The 15,906-nt window shown below is 32.7% G+C and overlaps 1 protein-coding gene across 1 annotated transcript in view; it reads left to right on the forward strand.

The window, feature by feature from the left end:
• Positions 1-15,906, forward strand: part of LOC149904328 (netrin receptor UNC5B-like) — a 69,522-nt gene that overhangs the window by 25,241 nt on the left and 28,375 nt on the right. The window contains exons 4-5 of the mRNA XM_090106889.1: positions 8,803-9,002; positions 12,062-12,140. Of these exons, the coding sequence (XP_089963015.1) occupies positions 8,803-9,002; positions 12,062-12,140 (279 nt within the window). The remainder of the gene's footprint in view (positions 1-8,802; positions 9,003-12,061; positions 12,141-15,906) is intronic.

Consider the following 15,906-nt stretch of genomic DNA (forward strand, 5'->3'; position numbering starts at 1 on the left):
CAATAATTTCCCACCGAATAAATTCTCAAAACACGAATTGTAGATTCAATATTTATGAAATACACTATCCAATTAACGTCGTGTAAATTTGTTTTGACATGACAAATGGCTACCATCAAAATATCGTAAGATGTATGAGTACTTATAAAATCCATTATGGCCGTCGATTTAATTCAATGTACGCAAGTAAATCTTGCTCGGATATTTAAGTAAACGTTTGAGTAGTTTGTACAATTTGTATGATTTATTGTCTATTTTATGGAAACATGCCTGGATGAGTAGTGAATAGAGTAATGAGTTCGCTTTGATGTATTAGATATATTTTGGGTTGTTATGTTGCGTATGCGTTCTGAAGAATCTTCTAGAACCTTTTTATGGGAGACGAAGAATAGTCGCTTGGTAACTAATACATGAGAAAATTCTACAATAATGTACCTATACCTAGCATAAGAAGAAGTAGCATAATTTTGTAATTATTTAACTAAGCCTTTCACAAATAACAGAAATCTTTATTATCCTATTAGATCTATTTATAGTTCGTTTCTTAGGAACCGTTTAGATATTTCGGTGTTTAGTTAACAACACATTACGCAATAATCTTCTTTATCTACAAAGATAAAAAGACCTAATAATTACTAAGTTTAATACAATAATATAAATACACTGATATAAATAATGAATGAATATAAAAACATAAAAGCATAAAGACTGTAGGAAGATAAAATAGTTTGATTACCCCGCGGTTTTACCCGCGTTGCTCCGCTCCGCGTCATGATATAGCCCTTCCTCGATAAATGGGCTTTCTAACACCGAAATAATTTTTCAAATCGGACCAAGATTAAACAAACAAACTCTTCAGCTTTATAATATTATAGTATAGATATATACGAATAAAGTTATTATAAACATAAAGCTTACCAGCAATAAAATAAATGTCAAGATAATCGTAGCTTCCATTGGAAAAATGATAATAAGATGACATACTTTTCCCAATCATACCATTAAAACTAGCGAAGAAAAATGGCTACACGGAGATTAAAACTAGCCGTAAATTATTTCGTATAGCTTTTATATTTAATTGAATATTAATGATGCAACTGTATTTTTATTTACATATCAGTCTCGTCACTTTACATAATCGCTAGCCGACTCCATTTAAGCCTTACATTGAATATTTAATAAAGAATAAATAATGTGAAACACACCTGCTATTTCTCAGGCACCGTTTGAATAATCTTATTAATGAAGATATGCATTAATAAACGCATTTGACTTCGAAATCGTTGGATGTTCGTGCTGGCTATAAAATCCTCTTACGAATTCGAAATGTTACATGCATAGGAGATATAATGCGCAAAGTATTGATAGATTTTGTATGAACTTAAGTGTGTCCTGAAAGAACAATTACATGATATTTATCCTCCAAAATGGTAGTCACTACTTATTCGCAGCAAAAACGCGAGCTAAAGAAAGATTTTAAATATTAATTTACCCCTATAGTTTCCACATATCTTTATTTTTGGTATATCGTATCCTTTGTACTTCTAATATAATTGAATTCTCGTTACCTTATAGCTATTTTTTTCACCATTTAAATATTAGTTTCATTCTATTCTATTTCATAGCTGAAAACCATTTGACAATCTTATCATATTCACCAAGTGACCCATACGCTCCACGGCTCTTACAGTCTAAATTGTGGCCAGGAAATGAAACGCAGTCCCATAATTTATGGGACACGGAGCCGGCTTTACCCCACTTATCATTAATGGCTATCTCACCATTTTCCACCCGTTTAAAGTTTTAATGGAATATTCGAAACGGTTTTCACATAATTATTTTAAAACGTTTTAAACGTGATTGTTTTTGCGCTGCGGAAAACAATATATAGATTTTTTATTCATAGATATTACTTATACAGCTAAGAATTAAAATAATAATGTATATTTAATTAAAATTAACAACTCAATCATTAAAAGTATCACATGCTAGCATCCCAGCCTATGAATTATTATGGGGCATTACTTTTATATATATATAGGTATCTACTAGGTAGATATATGTTTCAGTCCAGTGCAAACTAACATATACAACGTATTCGTATCGCTCGCATCTATAAGTAACAACAGCTTAGGTAATGATCGATACAGCTGCAATCAATTTTATACCGACACTGCACTTACCGTAACATGTGTTACGTTTAATGCGTGGCATAAAGATTGTAGGCGCCTGTAAATCTTTAGCTGTAAGACTTAGCTGTGACACTTTTACGCGCACTTTCGATTCTGTTGAGTATAGTCCGGGAGGCTGCGTGAGATATTGTGGGTTGATGTGATTAGGGGTATAATGCGTTTGCTGTGGATGAGGATGTATTTTGCCGGAAATTGGAATATTGTCATTTACTATGAAGATAATATTGTTGTGAAATTGTTTATGCTTTAGTCGAAGTATAATAAAACACTTTTAAAATACATAGGTTATGTTTTGATTATAATACGAAAAATACGAAAGATACCACTTTGAAACAGACTGAAACATTAATATCAATATTTATCCAACTGATTATTGTTGATATTACTCCAACAGTTTTTTCTCTCATAAATCCTGGTAGTTTGCGCTACATAGCCTTAACTAGATATTCAGTTTATAACTACGATAAAAAGTCTGAAATATTACCATACAGAACCGACCAGCTCCCGGGCTACGTATTATCATTAATAGCTATGTAGAAGCCACTTCTGCGCGTATTTAAAGCTCGGCGAACAATTAAAACTGTCGGGATGGGAATTTAATGCGTATTACACACGGTTCTTCGCAATTAGAGGCGTCTTAGATTGTATATTTAGATGTTTCATGTTATGAGTTTCATGTGTATGGGTTAATGCGCTATACACATGTTTATTCCAGATATCAATATAATGTTATAAGGAAAATCGTAGTTCAAATTAAGAATAGAAGTAGGACTAACAGAGGTATGTACTTCGGTTGTACAGATTTTAGTAGTGTCGAAATAAAATTAGGTCCTGAAATCCAGAAAAAATCCGTTCACTCCGTGAAAATTATTTGCAGATAAAAACGAGACAACAATATAAACAGCTTTTCAATTCTATAATGAAAACCAAAATCAATTTTGCTCTGTAAATAATTAGGTACATAATACATTAAGGGCCGATTTTTCAATCGCGAGATAAACAGTCTAATAAGTACCCCTCGAATAGATTTATTCAATTATTTATCTAACTCATTACGGCTCGCCTATTTTTCAATCGTGATTTATTTGATGAATAACTATCTGACCAAATATTTCCATATTGGCAGCACTGCTCTCGGAGTGGCGAAACAAACATATTAAATTAGTCAGGTTAGAGCGGGATAGAGTCAAATCTTGCAATTTGTCAACAACCGTCATTATGACTCACGTCAGGAGTGCACTTGTCTTCTATGATTGTTGATTGTTGTTTTGATTCGAGTAAAGAGTTTGGTTAAATTTGTGTTTCAATTTATATATTTTACGATGGAAACGACATACTTAAAGGCAGCGTTCGGCAAATTTTCAATGGCATGGTCATCAGTACTATCAAAAACATCAATTTCAATATGATTTTAATTGATTATAATTATATAGAAAGAGGTTTAATTGTTAATAATTCTACGCTCTATGTTATGACATACGAAAATATCTCAAATTTGACGCGTCAGTTGTCAACTCAAACGCCTAACAGTCGAATAGCGCGCTATCTGGCCGTTGGAGCGGCAAATAGATTTATTCCTCAAATAACGTAGTTATTCGATAGATAAGTCCTATTCGTCTATTGAAAAATTGAATATTTTGTTAACTGAAGAATAAAGTCTATCTAGCTGTTTATCTGGGCATTGAAAAATCGGCCCTAAATATATAATTTTTGTCAAAGAGATTTGAATATAATATGTAACATTACTTTCAAAGCTCGACTTTAATAATAAAGATGCATATTACCAATGACTTCCAATATACAAATGTCAATTATCCCAATTCAGAGTCACGTGCTCCAATTTTTTTATTATTCATAACATCATCCAACCCGCATCATATTAGGACCCGAGCATTAGATGGAACAAAACACCGATATGCTATCAAATGTCAATTTTAATATTATCCAAATAGGGCTGTTAGCGAATCAATCGAGATGGTTTTGTTGCGTAAGTGACTGGTCCAAGAGTGGAGAGACAGGCTTTTGATGGGGTCACTATGGAGTTATGAAGATGTTTAGTTGGATTGTAAGCCAGTTCATAGTATGAAGGGAACGCATGATTTACCTCTAGGACAGAATGTTAGTAAATGTACAAATATTATATAGAGACAGTCGCATCCCTAATATTCTTGTATAGTTATTATACTTCGAAAAATCTGCTATAAACTATCCAATTCAGCATTGCAAATCTCGAAACTGATGTCAAATCATGAACCGATTATTCGACTAGTCATCACTTTATCACAGGTACTTATAATTAACACGTAAAACAATCACACCACGTTAAAAGTTCCCATAACGGTACAGTAATTACATATGGGTGAGAAACAGCAGTTCGCTTGCAAATGCCATTACCAATTTAAATTGATAACTGGGCAAAGGCGCCGCCGCGTTTTGTATGCGAAAGAAGTGTGTGTTCACTCGCAGCTTCCGGAACGCCATGGTGAAAATTAATCAAGATCACACTATTTGATGTTCAACCTCTTGTCTTTGCGCTTTGGGAATACATTAGTATTGTGAACTAGCGCATGCACGTAGTCGAATGTGAATGGCATTGTTGTATTTTTTGCTTATTTCCTGAAATGTTAAATAGTCTGATTTCTTTGAGGTTTTCCGAAAGTTGAGTTCAAATTAATGCAGCACCTGCCACCTATACCTATCAGTATGTTATAGAATTATAGCATTCATATTGGAAAATAGTCAAGGTGGAACCATACAAATATTCACACAATACTGACAATAATATATCTCTTTATATAACCTATAGAAAATTAATAGGAATCAACACACAAATTATGTTTGTTAACGTTTATTTTAATTAAGTAATACGATGCTGTATTGTTAAAAACGCATGGATAAATATAATAAAGAGCGAGCTATTGTGAAACCTTGAAGGCGAAAGATATTTTGTAAATGTAAAATATAAGCTAGAAAGGTCATTGTAAATTAAATAACAAGCTTTTTAATTAAGATAAGAGTCATATTCACTATATTTCCTTCGCGTAGTTTAATTTATGTTTATTTTAATTCAATTTTAAATATGTATTAAAATCGCCAAGAAAATTACGAAATTTTCACAATCTCATGTCACATATTTGCACATAAAGCAATTATTTTAGCTACGCAACAAAAAACGTACAATCCCACAACGTAAACGAAAAAACTCAAACTGCCAGCTTCACTTACATTTAATAATCGAAAAATAATTAACCCGCTTCCGCCCTCAAATTGCATAACGATGTCGCTTTCTCACGTCAATCCTAATAAAAAACGTTAGAAGTCCCATTATACAATACTCGTCCCACGACGATAATTGCCCTTCATTAAACAATTAAGTGACGATTTGGCGCGCTCCAGGAGTATTGGATTAGGTAATTGGATGCAACTGGAATTAGTTTGTCTCTTGTCGTAATTGTATTGAACCAGTTTTTCTTAATGATCTTAAGGTAGAGGTTTAGCTTTGACCTGATTCCTTGGTTCCCTGCGAATTGGGTCAAATAACAATGTAACAATAACAAAATGCTGAACAAGGAGTAAATAGCTATAATTCTGAACAATTGAATAACCATTAATTGATAACAAAATATATTTCCTTTTCGTAAATATATAGGACATTTTTGCGGGTTTTCTGACCCTCCTTTTCCATTTGGTGAGATATAATGAGAGTTGGTTCGACCCTGTCCCTTTACTTAATCACGCATAAGATTTTTTAATCCATCCTTGTACAAACATAAGTCAGCTTTATTAAAAAAAATCGACGAGATAACCTTAATGCAACAAAACGATGATGAATCTAAATCAAATGCGATGCATCATATTTACAAAGGTATAATTAGCATTTCCAAAAATTAACAAACAAAGCAGATACAAATGAAACTGCGAGCGATCCTCAATTCTATTCCAATCTATCTATTGAGATTGGAGCGAAACTAATAGCCAAGTCGGTGTATTCAGCAAAATGAACAGTCCAACTCTTGAGTGCTGCAGTGAGCCATAAATCTGACGCACGCTCCATTACTCCGGATGGACCGTGATGTGTTTGTTCGGCTGACAACCTTTGTGGCTGAGAGGGCCAAGTAAGTGTTTAATAGTTCTTTGGAAATGATAATACACTTTCCGTTCTGTTTTGCTTCATTATCTTGCCAAGATGATCATTTTCTGTGGACAATTCGATGATTGACCGTAATAGGTTAACAACTACATAGTTAAATAAGATTATAAGAGCTCACTGAGAAGAAATGCGTTATCTATTGCTTTTATTTAAATGTCAAAATAGTTAGCCTGTGTCATAAAATTCGGTCGTTCAATTTGACTCGATGAGCAAATTAATGCTTTATATTATTCCTAGCAACTAGTTCGCCTATCAACATCTTAGGGAATTCCTCCACAGAGCTCTATTTAACCAACATTTTAAGCTACTGTATTTCCAGTAGTTAGTTTCTTAGTATTATATTTATATGTAGTTAAGTTTAGTCTTAAAATATGAAATTCTGGAAAGCTCTAGCGAGCTATAAATCTGGCGCACGCTCCATTACTCCGGTCCGTCCGTGATGTGTTTGTTCGGATGACAACCTTTGTGGTTAAGAGCCAGGATTATTTAATGCGCCCTTCTTTATCGCAATTCGCAAACAATTACATTGGTGCTATTTGTTGCTTATTTTGAATTTCATTCGTAAATGGACTATCCTTTGTTGGAATAAAGTTTTGGTATGGACATAGGTAAATTGTTTGTGAAATAAATTGAAAATCTTCGATGTTATGTTGATATTTTACTCTATTATATTTGTTGTGTTCGATAATAGTGATTATTTTTTTGTACCTATAAAAATATAATAGTTTTAACAATTAATCAGTTACTCCGTAGCTTCGTAATAAAGTAGCTATAGGCAATAGATTTTTATATCAACCTAAATAAACATGGATAATATCTTGGCTGACAACGAATGCTATAATATAAATTCCATTTCGTGTCTGTCATAGTACAAATGACTACGAAATATTAATAGATGCACGTTTAGTTCTGAGCACGCCTCTAAATCTCGAAATAATGAAATGTCCCATATTATTTATACGTGTAATTAAACCACTTAAGAGCTCCTTGTTAATTATGTTAGTACTATAACATAAATTCCATAAGATATAAAAGACACGGAGCAAGACAGATGGTGTAAATTGTCAGAGGAATATATTAAAAGCTTTGTTCCAAGTCAAAACAGATAAATCCAGGACGTTATAAATTATTGCGACACCGTTTTCGACGTGCAAACATCTGCTCGAAAATAATTTAATTCTTATCCCAGTAACGATATAAACAGAATGATATAACGCGAATGATAGAAAAACGAGACAAGCAAAGCAATTTCATTAGAGATGAAAATCAAATCATTTTATTTGCAAATATATTACGACGATAATGAAATAAAGCCAGTCATATCTTACCAATATTGACAAGAATTAATAAATTTCTGTTTTTCTTGTATACAATAAGTTTCAAGATGATAAAATCACAATTGAATACAAGGAGTTACGGTATTGCTTTTTATTAATTTAAATATTATTCTTTTTCTGTTATCGGTGTGTCCGCGTCATTGAATCCGTCTGTAATATCAGAAACACGGAAAGTTTATTTTACTTTTTATTTTGAGATATTTGTGTTCAATATATCATAGTGTTCATAATATCATATTACTAGCGACCCGCCCCGGCTTCGCACGGGTGCAATGCTGATACTAAATACACTACAGAAAAACTGTGAACGTTGTAAGTATAGGTATAAAAAAAAAATATAGCGGCCGGCGGCCCGCTCCGGCCTCCGGCATCGCACGGGTATAAAATACATAGCCGGGCGGCCGCAAACGCTACGTCCTGCAATTTTTAAATCTGTAATATCTTCGAAAATATTCACTTAAATCATACGGTGTAAAGGGCCATATAGATCTATATTAAATGAACAATGTATCCATGGTATTTAATTGGTTAAGGATTAATGCTGTATTGGTTAAAATCGCTTCGAAAATTAGCCATTATTTGTCGTAAAAAGTAAATGACAAAAAAAAGTTATTGTGGGTTATCCATAAGAGATAGACATATACCATCGCGGACTTTTCTGTAGACCTTTTCAATGTGTATAATACTTAGTACATTATTTTGATAAAACTCGTAGGGTTCAGCCTGCGTTTGCAATGTAAGCGGAATAAATGTAATTTTTTACGACATCACATTAGAAACCTCAAAAATAACAGTACTTCTCCACTACTTCATGGATCTTATTATACATATAAACCTTCCTCTTGAATCACTCTATCTATTAAAAAAAACCGCATCAAAATCCGTTGCGTAGTTTCAAAGATTTAAGCGTACAAAGGGACATAGGGACATAGGGACAGGGAAAGCGACTTTGTTTTATACTATGTAGTGATGATGCATTAGCAAAGGTCTAAGAACAAGGTAATTTATAATTGTGAAAATATATTACAATAAACCAAACCCTTTTATCACATTTTATGCTCACATCATAATATACTATAAAGTGTTATTGTAACGCAAATAACTATTTCATTTTGTCCACCAGATCTAAAGAAGCAGTTCGCCATGTCACCCGCGTCTACATCAGTAGAAGCAGGGTCTGCAGCGTCTCTCCGCTGTTCTCCACCGCCAGCCGCGCCTCCTCCACGAGTATCCTGGCTGAAGCATGGAGTACCCTTACAACAGGACCATAATGTTCTAATTTCTGCTGAAGGAAATCTGCTCATTTCAAGAGCTACTCTCCAGGTAATAAGTTTATCCCTTTTTAATTCGCCTAATAGGGCCAACGTTTGTGACCCTTCCTTTAATTGAATTTACTAGATAAGTCTATAGGTAGAACGCGCTATCATCGTTTTATAATAGAGTGCAAAATTTCCAACCATTACACCTCAAAAGCTCCCATTAACTTTCATCATTCCTCATAAACTTTTTTCTTAGTCATCCTTTTATTAATTTTCTGTGAAATTCCCCCAACTTTAAATGTTTCGTAACTTTTCTATTAAAAACTGAATACAATTTTCATATTCTAAGTGATTAATTATACTTCAGCAAGTTCTCAACTTCGTTCTTCAGCACTATTGTTTTATTCATGTCGGTCAAAACTATGAGATAATATTAAATTCGTTTTCGTTCATCATTCATCGAATGAACGTCTAATTTATTCTGAGGCGGATCAAGTCTAAAGAATGCTTTTGTAAGCGGTTACATCTCCATAAGATGTTTCATTTGCATTTTGTAAATTCGTTACATATGCAGATATTTTTATACAAATATATTCATAACATTACGTTTCATGTACTCTTTTTTTGTTTCATATGGCCTTATTTTGAAAGCTGAAGAATAATTTCACTCACCAGTTACATATTGTATTGAATACAATATAGTATAGTAATTATTATCAAATTCTCTTTTTATTTACCATACCTACTTACATTATATTATTACAAATTAATACCAGCAGCTGTGATCTCTCCATAAAATATTTAATTGAAACAAGAACACCATAAGTTTTAAATTAATATAATTTAACAAGCGTTTTATCTTCATAACTTGAATATTTATTGCTAAAACGGAACATCAATCTCGTTTTTGTATACTTTATGAAGCTATAACATGTGAGGATTCATAATAAATGGAACCGCAAATTAAAACAATGACTTTTATGTTCCGAACGCAAACATGTGCTTCAATTAGGTCGTATTCCGCGTTCATTTCATCTAAATCAGTTTTATTATCAAGTGAATTTATAACTAATTACTCATGTGAAAGAGCTGAAAATCCTGAATAAGCTTCATTAAGCATTTTACTCATCATGAGTCACTGGTCTGGTTTGACACACGTGGTCATTGAAACGTGTATGTAACTTTTGATGGGTTATTATTCCCTCGACTGTGTTATGCGTCGCTTTTGACTTTTACTCGTTTTCTCTCACTGTTTCTGACAGCCTACAAAATTGTGGAACATATATCATCTGCTTTAGTCATCAAATGTGCCAATTACGGAGATGTGGCTTCAGAACTTATAATTAAACATGCGGTGTCAGAAATGTAATATTTCAAGTGAATGAATTTATTATATTCTCCGTCATAAATCTAATAATACCAGAATAAAATTCTGCGTTCCAGATACAGATTTTTTAGTTTTATAATATAATTCTTGGCTTCGAGTAGAAAGAATCTTGCCCTGCTACATCGAGAGCATTGGGTGGTCTATTTTATTATGTAATATTCATGACTTTCAATCTCAGTTCCACAATGTTTAAGTTGGTGGTTTTAACCACATGTTTTTATACATTTCCCAAGGGAAAGTTTACAATTATGAGATCTAAAGTAGATCTTTACTTTAATAATTTATGTAACGCAATTTATTTTATCTCATTAAGGAAATCGACTTATATAAACTCTATTAAATTAAAATGTATAATTTCATTAAGCTTGCCAACAAATAATATTGTGCAATCGAATCTTGGCTCATTTACGGTACCTTCTTGATCAAGGCGATAGCATCTCGGAGTATTCAATAGACGTACAACATAACTTCATTCGTCTCGCTGACTGGTAACCATTATCTTAAATGCTTGCTATTAAACGACACAGCTTTCACTCGAGATGGGGAACTGATAAAACCGACAAACGCATTCTCCGCGACAATCGCGGCATCTTGTCGCAAGTTTATTTATTCCCGCCCTGCGACTAATTAGTCGAGTGGACGTTTATTAATTGTGACACAAGTCCCTGTCAAATGCGACTCGCCTTTTTGCGATCGTGTACTCTTTCAGAGCGCTTGATAAAAGTCGAAAGGCTTGGGTTAATTTAATTCTATATTTCTCGGTTGAATGTTCTTCAGTAATTCATTTAATTTCGAGCAGTGGAATTGAGTTCGGTTTTTTGCTACGAGCGGTACATGCTGTGCCAGTTTGAAGCATTTTTACTTTAAATATTTTATAAAAAAAAAATTAAGTATTATACTTCAGTAAAAATAATCTTTGTTAATAGGTATCTATGTTATTACTTATTACTCGATTTTGTTTGTAATTTATCTTAGGTTTTTAGAAGTTGATACTTGTTTTGTTATAATATCCATCCTTGCTCGGTAATTTTATATACATACCGATATATCTCCGATAAAAAAAAATGCTCATCACATCTTATGCCATACCAAAAGCTACAACTCTTGTCCATACAACGAATGTAATTAAACGTCAATTCCTATTACCATGTAATCATCACGGTCCAGTGTCCGACATAATCCACTCCGGTTTCGCGGTAGAATTGCTAATGTTTCACACCATCTCTCGTTTCCTACAAAGCACTCCGCTAATTACCGTTTGCGGCGAGACATGTATTAATTGCAACCAGTGTCGCTCGTAACAGTATCTCGTGTGTACCATTTTCTTAATTAAATGTAATGGCGGTGCGTCGGTTCGCGCGTTTTTGTTGTGATTTCGAGTTGTAAACTGCTTCTTTGTGTCTTGTTATGCTAACAATGAGAGTGTTCATTTCCATTGTATATGAATTATGTTTCTTGATATACCTTTATATGCAATATTTTATCAACTTTGTGCTCTAGTAAAACCTTGCATGGTCTGTGGGAATTCCTTTGTAAAATACTTTTTTAGAATTTAAACAATTATGTGTTAGAAATCTAAAACCTAATGTTTACTTAATTTTTCTTGTAGCCATAATTAAAAGAAAATTCTCGTGCAGAAATAATAAAAAGCATATTACCAACACGAAACAGGAAACAGCAAGTCCTGAAATTAATTCAAAGTACAAAAAACAATTTTTCAAGAATATTTTTTGCAGGACATGGCGAACTACAGTTGCGTGGCAGAAAACATAGCTGGCAAAAGAATTTCCGAGTCCGCCACCCTTACTGTTTATGGTAAGCATTATTTTCTTATGAAGCAATAAATTACACATTTTAATTTCGCATACGAGCATGCGAGGAATGCCTTTACGCTTTTTTACGGTAAATGAATGTACATGTAGCAGCGCAAGTTCTGAAACGCGCAATTGAAATTTTTGCTTTAGTAAGTACTACTACAACAATCCTGGTTAAAGACTATTGCCTGAACAGTCGAGTCGTAGTAATATAATAAAATATGTTTTAGAAATTTTCTCATCTGGTTGTCATATGAGAAAATTTCTAAACCTATAAAATATTTAATACGCGCATATTCAGGTAAATTTGTTATAAGATCGAATAATTCTACCAACACAGACTGAACAATGAATCTTATAAACTTTAAACTAAACTTTCTTGTTCCCAATTCACTTACAAAAACGCAATCGAATATTAATTGTCTAATTCCTAACCAATAGCCATTGTTCGTTACAATTAGCATACACGCAATACTTCCAAGGTTTCTAATAAAGGTAATTGGTCCAACAGAAATAACTACCAATTAGAGCTAGCTTTGTCCGGAATTCGAACTCCCGCGGATTCGGGAGCTAACCGCGTCATTGTTTTGTCAATTAGAATGCGTTTGTGGATACGGCGGAGCTACGGGACTTTATTAACGGAATTCAGGATATGCTATGACAAATATCTTGCATATGGATTGTGTGTTTATCAAGAACTAAGCTATAACGAGAAAGAGAGAATTGCAAGGATCGTTGAATGGCACAACTTTTTACGTGATAGCATTCGTTTTAGTTATCATCACTATTTTAGGATAGACTTTGGACCTTTTTTATAATTTTTTTTATCATAACGTAACATCACATTATAGAATTTAAATGGATTTTTCAATTCTTCATTTACCACTAAATAAGTAGATACGTCAGTATTTTTTTAATAATTAATTCCAACTAAGTTTATTATAGTTAATTAGTTAAATTCATTATATTGTCGATTTCAAATTGTGTGTTTGTATCTAACGCTACCTCTCCAACTTCGTTTCTGTCATTCGACTAACCTTACAGTTTCTCAGTTAATTAGAAGTCAAACTGTGGTTCGTTATTTGGTGCTCCAAGGTGACTATTGTTAAAGTTGTAGTTCGTCATACAAATCGTGGTTTAACTGGCATTGGAAAGGTAAATTCGAGTACTCGTCGTTCGAGTTCTCGTAGTTTAGACATGTAATTACTATCCAAATGTACCTAAGTTCATTAATTTGGATGATGTTTTCTTTTTTTAAAGATTTGTTTATCTTCTCTTTAACGTCTTCTTCTTCTCTTTAATCTCACACAGTTAAACCAGCACTAGGGTTTCTTTGATTTGTAATTATTTCCCATCTTTTATTAATTGCTTAACTAACGCCAAAACAACTCTTTAAAATCTCTCTCACATCTCCGTAACAGTTTTAATATCTACAAAATAAATCTGTTTTAATAAGCATAAAGTTGCATCTTGAAATTCGGACGTGCCAAGTCATAGGTGTTGATCGCTATCGTAGGCGCCCGCGTGGGCGCAGCTAATGACTCTCCCATGCGCCTGCGCCTATAATTGTGAGCCCTTTGATCTTAGCACGGTTATTATATAAGGGTAGTGCGCTAAATGGCATTGAATTGTAGGCTTTAATAATAGTGGTTTGACGCCTTGTTAGGGACTAAATGCATAAAGTAATGCGAAATTGTGATTTGATATGAATGTGTATTATGTTCGTTTATTTTGATTTAAAACTAAGCGTAGGTTAGTATACAACCTTTTTAGAAGAACAATAATACCAATGTATAATCTTGGGACAAAATTTTCGCTTAAAACGAAAACTTGTTATAATCAATTAACTAACAGAAGAGAACTATTTTTATTTATATTTTAACTTATATTATAAGACTATAAATAAGCCCTTAGAACCTAACAATCTTCATGGCTTTCATGATTAAAATAAAAACTTTTATACCTGCCCTTTCCACGAGTATGTAAAAATTAAAACACAGCTTGTTTGCTATTGTGTCACGCAACCCTTTTGATGGATCGTTTGTTTAAAATTTCATGAACATTATTAATTAGCTTGTAACTGGAAATTAAAAATATATGCGACGGCATATTGAGCGAGTGAGGCGTCCAGACATTTTTGAATGTGCAATCTGTTAAAATTGTTATTTTCGATGAAGCAAGGTATTGCGAATTGTATTTATGTTATTTGCTGATTTTTCTTCTCCCGTCTTAGCTTCCATTGTTTATTTTTGTGATAAACTTTTTCACATGTGCGGGCTCAACTTAAGTAGTCATCGAAAAAATGTACTAAAATAAATTATTTTTCCAATCCAATGTTGTTGACCAAAGCTTATAACAGAGTAAATTCAAAACCATATCAGGGTTTAGTTGAAATATTTCATAAATGCAAACAATTCCTAACTTTCGGTTATAAATCACCACAATTGGAAAATACCTCTATTAAATAAAATGATTACGCATTACAGCGAACATTTACGGCTTAAACCTTTCAATAAGCTCTTAAATTAAGCGATATTAAAATTCTTTTAAAATTTCACTTCAATTTGAAACCCATTACCGCATTAAAGTTTATACGCGTATAAATTACGTTATTTTAACGACGTTAAATATAAAATGAAATCATTTTACGAGGATTCTCCAAGATTACTAGCCGCCTGGTGCATTAAGTAAATACCACGGTTAATTGATTATAACAATCCATTACTATAATGCGTATGTGAGCATGAGGGTTTTATTGGAAACGCATAAAATTTTGGTTCCCTCCAACCTGTATTGTAGTATCACTATAGCATTATCTATGGGTAAAGTCGAATGAGTTGATATTGTATCAAAGTAGAAATGAAGACGTGATTTAAAAGCAGGAAATAAGATTATAGCTATGTTATTATAATGTGGGTCCAAATAAATATTTTTCATTTTTTTCATTTCATATTAGGAATAAGTAAGTAGCTTCAAAACATTGTTTATTAAAAATATTTACAAAATATTAAAATAGGTAGGTAATAGTTAATAAAAAGTATGACAGAAAAGCGACACACATCCTCGAATCTTCGCTTCACAATAATTTTATAACCATTTTAACAAAGTTTCTACAAAAAACCAGATCCGAATTAACCCCTATTATAAACCAGATACATTAAAACTACACGTGTCCACGATATAAACATATTTATAATCATTACTGTATAGTAACCGTTTAAAGCTGTAATAGACCAATGAAATTTTACGCGCTATGGGCGGCAATATCAATGGTTACTCGAAATTGCCTTAGTTTTTATTCACATTACCCATGTAAATGGATATTGGTTATTACTGTTGAATATGGTAATTCTTAATGATTTTATTTCGGTTTTAATCTGGATTTGTGATATGTTATTTCACGTGTTATTTAGTTTAATTTTGGTTTTGTATTGTTTGGGAAGTTTCGATACTCGATCAGTTCAAATGAATTCAATAATGATTAATATTTGTCACAATGCAATAAAAATAGTTAATATATGGATGAGAAAAAAGAAAGCAGTAAATGTTATATACAGTCGACTCTCGTTAATTCGATACTCGAGGGGCTCTCAAAATATTACGAATTATCAAGAGTTTGAAATGTCAAATGGTTCGAAATTTGTGAGAGAAAATAAATGAAACTTTGAATTATTAATTGTTAATCAATTATTATTTATTAAATGCTATTCTACAGTAACCGAATGATAACTAAACATACCTACCAATTCGTGAGAAGTGTAAAGTCT

This window comes from Colias eurytheme, chromosome 11 (genome assembly GCF_061535395.1).
Source record: "Colias eurytheme isolate Ceu_HAF_F1 chromosome 11, ilColEury1 Martin Lab GWU primary, whole genome shotgun sequence".
NCBI lineage: Eukaryota > Metazoa > Arthropoda > Insecta > Lepidoptera > Pieridae > Colias > Colias eurytheme.